The 8,722-nt window shown below is 35.6% G+C and overlaps 1 protein-coding gene across 1 annotated transcript in view; it reads right to left on the bottom strand.

Moving 5' to 3' along the window:
- UBR3 (ubiquitin protein ligase E3 component n-recognin 3 (putative)) overlaps window positions 1–8,722 on the bottom strand; it is a 96,657-nt gene that overhangs the window by 26,301 nt on the left and 61,634 nt on the right. The window contains exon 30 of the mRNA XM_010023248.1: window positions 4,972–5,057. Coding sequence (XP_010021550.1) covers window positions 4,972–5,057 — 86 coding nt within the window. The remainder of the gene's footprint in view (window positions 1–4,971; window positions 5,058–8,722) is intronic.

Genomic DNA, 8,722 nt, shown 5'->3' on the forward strand with positions numbered 1-8,722 from the left:
TCTACCAGCTCTACTTCTTATTGTTACCCTGTTGTGAGAGAAGAGAAATAAACTCAATTGGAATCAGAGCAGCTCAAAGGATAAAACCTTGTCTTTGTACTGGGACTGGAGCTATAAGAGGAAGTGTTCTAAAGCTGCTCCTCCCATAAAGCTAAAGATAATGGGGTTTTTGTCTACTTATCCATATTGCCAGCAGTTGCATTCTTTATGAATTTTAGTATTAAAGGATGAGTGATTCAGGAAGTTACAGGCAGGTGTAACTTTTGGTCTTGCTAGTAATCTTGGTTTGGTCTTTGCCAAGGAGATCCCAAATTTCCACAGGAACTTTGTTGCCTTTTTTTTTTGTCTTTCCTTTTTCCAGTCACTTGACTTTAAACGTTCAAATTATGAAAACAGAAATCAGAGGATTTCTTCTGTTATTAATTCCACTTTCAGTGTCTAGCAATAGTGCTATGTTAATGATGACAAAGACAATTCAGGAATTAGCAGACTTTGGTTTGTTTGCAAAAGTCTACATGATGTGTTTATTTCCCAGTCTCTCTCATATTCATGTTTCAGAAGGATGTAAATAATAATATACTGCTGTCAAAAATCTCTACTTTGCTATTTCGATCCATTTTTCTATTTTTTTCATTCTATAAATTGGTATTCATGTTTACAGTGTCAAAAGATCACAAAACTCAGTGACACAGCAGTTTACCACAAGTGGAATTGAAAACATCCCTTGTCTGAAGTGCTACATGAAGATCTGACCAGACCAGAGATATTATGTCCTTTCCCCAAAGTTTCCCGGACTATCAAGAAGAATGTACATTGTAACAAAATCCACTTGATACAACCAGATGGGACTTCATTCTTAATAAGGAGATGGAGGAATTTTTGTCTCCCTGTAGAGATTTATATAGTCCACTTAGCAACAGCAGCTGCAAAGACCTGCTGACAGCATCTTCCCATTCATCGCTGATCCAGTAGATTGGAATCAGTGAAGAAAAAAAATACGTGAAGGTCAGGAAAAGCTTATTAAGGCATTAAGACATGAATAGTCTTTACAAAATCTTAAGTCTTAATTGCTGATGAAGCAGCTAATTATCCTCGACATCAAACTTGCCAGCGTATGTAATCAACTTCAGCAACAGAATTCCAACAGTATCTATCTTTGCCTCTCTCACGCTAGGTATGAATGGCATACCAAGGTTTTTAAGAAAGAGTTCGGATCATCTGTTGGTGTGAAAACCTGCTTTTACAAAGCTAACATGAACAGATGGGCTCCAAAGTCCTGCAGATTGCCAGACTCTAAGTAACAAAATAAGCAGAACAAAACACTAAAACAAACCAAAAAGCCCAAGCAGCCACAGAAACCCACTGTACCAAAGGAAAAAGCATTCCTGAAAATTACTTTTATTCTTATTTTCAGTGACTGCAGAGATCTGGGTAGGAATCTTCACAACCGTATTCATACTAATAGATTACAGGAAGGAGACAGTTGCAACTGAGCAATTTGTGAAAGAATTAGGCTTTTCTTCCCAAGGGAACACTCAGTAGTTCCAAGTATCATTGACCATACTGATAAAATGAGACAGCCGTTACTATCAATGTGGTTGAAAAATTTGATATAGAAGGAGCATGAAGAGCTTGGAAAACGTTTCACATCAAGATGACTTTCTCTGCTCACAAAAACAGTAGAAGCACAGATGAAATTGATACTAGTATCTTAATCAAGACAGATGACACTGCTGAGGCATCTACAAACACAAACGACAGGCTTCAAATGAAGAGAGGAGGAAAAAAAACCCCAACCAAACAAAATACCCGGTAGAACAAAAGAGTTTCTCAATGGTTAGAAACATCACAAAAGTAAGGAAGGTGCTGGACATTTTAATTAAGGTGAGCTTACACAAGTCTTAAATACTTTTTTCATGTCCCCTTGTAAATTACTGTCCTTTACAATTAATGCAGTTGATGCTGAAATGCCAGACTTTGATATCTATGGGAAGTATAAGCAGAAGGAGCTCCTGTACAGGGAAGCTGAAGCCAAAGGACAAGGTGATAGAATATTTAATCCTTCCCAAAAAACTTAATCCTATCCTTATCACAAAGGGTAAAAGGAAAAAAGAAAAGAAAGCAGCCAGAAATTTAAAGTTATTTATATTTAAAAGTTATAAGGAAGAAAGGACTAGATTATAAAGTCATTTATAGATAACTTTTAAATTTTGGAAATTTTTTGCTCACTATTGCAAGATTACCAGAGTAACAATGGCAGAGAAAAATACGTATACACAACAGAGAAATAAGACCTGTGCAAATGTTATATATCATAACTATCCCCATAGCCCATGAGATTTTCAAGGCCATGGACTAAAACTGTAACGTGGTCCTTAAAATAGGACTTGATTTTTAACTAGTAAGTGAATAGGACTCTATTTGCATTTTTTGGTTGCACACCGTTTCATAACACACACACACACAAAACTTTAAAGTTTAAAATGGCAATTTTACAGCCAAATTTTCTTCTTCATTCTTCTTGCATAGATTCAATCACTGATACTAACAGCTACATTAATCACTCTTAATTTTCCTTCCCAAGAGCAGCTGCCCTCAAGGTGCAATCTACTAAAACAGCTCTTGACCTATTTGTTCCCTAATGCTTGCTGCTGTAACGGCTCACCTGGGACAACATACCCCTCTTTCTGCAATATCTAATCACCAAACTTTACAGTTCTTACAAGACTAACACATAGTAGGTTGCTTAATCACAGGAGAGACACCTCATTATCTCACAGATAAGGAAGACAAAACCAGGTTAGATTTTAGATTACTTCTGCTGGACCTGACATGAATGACATTTAAAACCAAAAGCAGTTTCAATATTGTGCAAGCAAGACTTTAAAGAAAAGAGTATTCAAGTTCTAGATGGGGTATAGATTTTCAAGATCGCTCTTTCTTCACTGTGTAAGAGCATGAAGAAGTTGAAGGTATATTTGAGTGAAACTTTAAAAAGAAATTAGCATGGAAAGATAATAAAATCTATTACAGAATCTAAAGTACCTAAAGAACTGCTATTTTTTATGTCTAAAGATAAACAATAAAGAGGCAATGAAAGAAACATATAATTATCATAGAATCATAGAATGGTTTGGGTTGGAAGGGACCTTAAAACTCATCCAGTTCCAATCCCCCTGTCACTGGCAGAGACACTTTCCATCAGACCAGGCTGTTCAAAGCCTCATCCAACCTGTCCTATTATATAATGGTTTCTTGAAAACAAACCTTTCTACATATGGAGAAGGAATTCTGCTCCCACTAGACATACTTAGCCTAAGGTCCAAAACCAATACTACAAAATGGAAGTTCTGTACAGATCTGTCCTAGGAGAACCCTGTTACCTTACATTAAAAATGAGCCTATTTTAATGCAAGATTAAACATGACTATTTTGCTACATAACAATTCTATCAAATAAGTACCAACAGAGAACATAAACAGCATGCGTATGTTTTAACAACAAATAGATGACATTTATGTCACCATGCTGTTTAAAGCAACAACACATTCATACACCTAGCAGGTCTCACCCAAAAGCTTTAAAGGCCTTCAATTTTTCTCCAGTGCAAGGTAGGTATTAGAAGCCATCAACATGACTGATATAGATCTAAATAAGAAAATGTACCATTCTACACACATTCTAAAGTGGTGGAAAAAAGCAAGCGCATTGTGTTTAAAGGCTGTCCCTACTCCATCAGAAATACAGGCTAGAATCCCTAAAAGTAATGCAGCAGCTGAAGGAAAAAGCACTACTTCATGTACACCACACTCAACACATGTATAACAGTTTAAGAAAGGAACAGAAAAATATTACTGTCAATAAACAAAATGCAGTGTGTTGTAAGTAGAAACAAACAAGAAAGAAAATATCAAGAGATGTTGTAACTTTAAAAGTATCATCAGCACAACTTTCAATTATAAGAAGCACTCTACCAATTTCAGATTAAGCCCTTGTGAGCAAGTACATGAAAACAGCCAAATCACATCATAGGGAAAAAATTTCTTCTCTCTAAATATATACAGAATCCTGAAGACAACAATTTAAACTTATGTTTCCTTACTGGGCTATTTTACTCTTTATATAGAAAAATAACACACAGTTTAACAGCAGATATGCTACTACCAAAAAGTTATGCATTTCAAACATTCTAAATTTTGTAAGCTAACATGTTTTTTTAATAGCAATAGTTCTAAACTTGTGTATTTTTAAAAGCCACAGTTAATGTAATCTTAAAGTTTGTTCTTAAGACGACAATTGCCATACTTCAAGTATGAGAAGTATCTTCAACTTTCTGTATGTTTAGTTTGTTCCAGTAGTCTATTTTGATGAACAGGCAACACTGATTCATTTTGAGACATACAGAGTTAAGGGCAAAATAGTAAAAGTGCTGAAAAAATTAAGTATGATACCAGAAGTGCTTTAATTGCCAAATATTAAAGGTTTCAGAACAATGAAAATCTGAGAGTTTCTACGAAAGAAAATTTGCAAAACTCTTCAGTCATAGAAAGAACTAGAGAAATTGAAGACATGGGACATGGTAGCTGCAGATTTCTAAGTATGAGACCTAGTCATGAGATACATTAGCACTCAGAGTAACTAATTACTATTACAAGCAACAGCCTGGGTAAAACAAAGCTTTACCTTTAAAATACTTCTTGTTTTACCTACCAAAAAACATTACATGGATACTATGACAATTGATTTCTAAATAGATTATACTCACAGCAGATGAACATCTCTAATGATTAATTTGTGCAAAAGTAGATTTTAGATTTCTCAAATTGCAACAAAACTCAAAGACTCATTACGGCAGAAAAAAAAATGTCCTTAAAACAAAAGTTGGTATGATCTAGAAAATATCAGAAAGAACCAGACATCTTTATTCAGTATTCTAATAATTTAAATTGCACTTCATAACATAAAGCTTACTTAAACATGATCTTTTCCCAGCTGTGCTTGCCCCTCCTGAACATAAATTGCCTCCTCGATGGACCAGCTCTAGTTCCAAGTTTGTTCTGCAAGAAAAACATAACTGTGTTGAATGGAACAGAATTATTCAAGCTTCTACAGACATAAAAGAGTCACCACAGATTTCCAGCCTCCACTAAGTAAAAGAATCCTGTGAACTAATCTTTAGTCTGAGATACTACCAAAATATGACTCAGAGTAAAACTAGCTTTATCAAAATATTGCCATTTAAGATTTTTAAGTGTTGTGATTAGCAAGTACTATGTTAAAAGCGCTGCTACAGTTGTGACTGATGAATAAATAAATGTTAATTCTGACGCTTTTTTCTGTATACACACACAACTCCTTGATAATAAGGGAATTTATGTGCAAATCTGTAACGACAACATACAGATTGGCTAAATTTCAATCAATCAGATATGTCTAGAAAGTGTTCTCTTTATTGGTAGGAGTCTTGTTTTGCTTTAAACAAACAGACAGTACAATGGATATGCCATCAAGTAACTAAGTATGAAAACAGCCTGAATTATAATGGAAGCACTGACCTTTATAGATAAGTTGGTTAATAAAAGCCTTGGAGGTTAATTCTGAATGAAACACTGGTATTCACTGCAGCTCATTAGTATGAAACAGGAGTTGTGTCATTAAATCCCTGCATGTCACACTGATGTTTGCTTTCTTAGTATTATTGTAATCTGATACTTAAGCACCAATTGTTTAGGCCAAATTCAATAGCTTTGTTTAATTTTGCAATTGGATTTTTCAGTACTGCATTATCTTCTACCCCCAAGACTTGGAGCAAACAATTTATGTTATGTTCTCCGAGAGCTGTTTTAATAAGTCAACATACAATTCTTTAATTAAAGGAATATAATTCTATTATTCTGAAATGCTATTTTGCTACTTCAATCCAAACTGCAAAGCTCAGTCTAAACTTATTTTGTCCTTCAACTAAGAACTGAACAATTTTAGGTTCAATATAATGCAACCAAGTACATGTTAAAAAACTATTCTAGTATTTTAGGCACATGATGTAGTTAAGATAAGAACACACACTCACATACTCTGAAGAAGAAACTACAGGATGACTATTTTATTCAAACTTTTTTTTTTTTTTTTTTACAAACTTCAGCTCCATCAGCTTGAAAGAACAATACATTCTTGATATGCAGTGTTTGTTAAGATACTTTCAGACAGTTTTTAAAATAGTAACATTTCAGAATATTACTATCCCTAAATTTGCAGCTTATGCCACCCATTTCTGAAGGAATGCTTTAATCCTCTCTACTCAGAAAAGGCAATTTAACACTGATAATGTGCCTGCTCAGAGCTCCATCTGGTTGCTGCTGATAAGGGCATCTGTGTGACAGGGGAATTTTCCACTCTTCAGGCGATTTGCAGTGCTCACTGAACTTCTAAAAATCTACCAGCAAGGAAGCAGGGAGAGGGATTCCATATTAGTGGACAAAATAGCAACTGTAGATCAGCATGTGCTAGTTCATCACGGGAATATAAAGGAAACCATGTATGTTTTATTTCTACAAACCTTTTGATAACTAATCTGTAGAAAAATTAATGGCAGCTTTCCATTAAACCAAGATAATTAAGATTTAAATCAAAAACACTACCAGAATGTCAAAGAATAACTTCCTAGATGTAGAATTTTAAATTTCTCTTTCACCAATAAATATGTACAATTTTACAGTACAAGCCTCAGGGAGAATTCTGAAAAACAAAAGATAAAACTAAGCTCTTCTTGATACATGTGAGTACTTTTTGCTATATGGAATGTTAGGAGAGAGATTTCTGGAAACACATACTCTATCACACATACCATACCAACTCTCACCTCCCACACTTCTTCACTGCCCCCAGCTCCTCAAAGACAGCAGCTTACAGTTCAGCTTTCTTGGAAACATAAATATTAGCTTTTTCCTCTAAGACATCTCTTTCAAAACACACCTAAACTTTGGCATGAAAGTGCACAGTAAAGAAAGCATCTTCTGTGGAACTGAACACTTCTCCTTTACAAAATGTTCAACATCAGGTACAGCCCTAAATAATTCTGAAAGAGACTAGCATATCTCCCCCCTAATTCAAGCTCCCTTCTGCCTTAAGGATCTGAGCATCATCTGCCCTCTACTGAAGAAAAGCAATGAAGGAAAACTTGGGGCATCTGGTATCAGAACACAGAGTGGTCTCTGAAAGCATCTATTCTATCTCAGCCCCCTTAACATGAAGGAAGGAGAAAGAAAATCTATATGAGTGTCTGTTTCCTCTATCTAGAAATCTGTGTCATTCACTGGAGCAACGAATTTTGTAGGACACTGGCTTTAACTTCCTCACTCACAGAAAAAGCCTGAGAAGATGGATTTGGCTCAACTGTACAGCCTCTTGATTAAAAACCAGCCCTACTTCATCAAGTTAAGCACTACTAGTTTTTGCATTTCACTTTACAGAGACAACATATATATGAAAATAACAAAACAGATACTGAGACACAGACGGGAAGGGAAGAACTGAAGGTTCTTACACTAGTCTATACGTAGCTGACAGCAAAACCAAAAGCTTTGTTTACACAGCCAACAAAAGAACAAAATGTACTGCTGTGCAACACAGAAACAGGCCTCCAAGGTACTGCCACAAATGACAGTCATCAGGGCTATAAACGTGGAGCAACTGAAATTAAAGCTAGGCACACATGATTTGCAAATGATGCGCTATACTAATCTTTTAAGATTAGTAGCAAAACCAACAGGGATGTATATGAAAAGGTCATAAATTTAACAAGGTAAGACTGTAGGGAAAGGGGAGGTAGCTGAGGAGCTGCTCTTCCAGCTGTGCATACAAATCAGGCCGCCAAGACCCCTAGTGCCTCCTTTGCTAGGAAAACAGACAGGGGCTAGCTCTCCCACCAGGTGGTAGAGAATTTGCTTGTAATTTCTCTTTTCTGCTACCAGTGACATCTGCCTGGGTAAGCAAGAGTGAAGGAAGAAAAGTTCCTGTTTTCCCTGAAGCAGAAAGGATAAGCTGTGGGAAGCAGCTACATCTTGTTTAACTAGTAGTATTGCCATTCCAGCATGCAGAAATCCACTTCAAAGCTGGCCTCCAGCTGTAAACTACCATCTTTTAAGAAGACTGCAGGTGATGTCATTTTCTGACCGAAAATGGAACATGACTTACAAAAAGAGTGTTTAATACACTTGCAAATATATTGAGTCAATAAAAATATAACTGCATTAAAATGCTTATTTAAATGGAGACTACTTATCATCTTGACCACTTAATTTGTGTGTTAAATACCAGGATGAAACGAGTAACAGCAGTAGAAGTTCTGACAGAAAACAACGAAATGTTTCAGAATACATGAAACTAGAATGCTCAAAGGTTGGTAAAGCAACACAAGGTTATCGTTACCTCAGAAAGAATTGGATGGAAATTAGGAAGAAACAGGCTGAAGGACAGAAATAATTTCCAGAAAGCAAGTTACAGTCTGTAATTTAAATTGTGGATAGTCCATTGTTTCGATACTTAAACAAAACATACTGAGATCAGACAGAGAAAACTATTCCAATCTGGGAGATGAAAAGCTCACATATTTATTTCCGTAAACAGAAACTATGAGGCTATATTAAAATGTTTTCTTAGAAGTTTCAGGGGTTTTCAACCTAGTTCTTATGTGATTATTGAGTAGTAGAAGCCTGTAAATCTG

Source organism: Nestor notabilis, unplaced genomic scaffold, assembly GCF_000696875.1.
Source record: "Nestor notabilis isolate BGI_N333 unplaced genomic scaffold, ASM69687v1 scaffold14761, whole genome shotgun sequence".
In the NCBI taxonomy this organism is placed as follows: Eukaryota; Metazoa; Chordata; class Aves; order Psittaciformes; family Psittacidae; genus Nestor; species Nestor notabilis.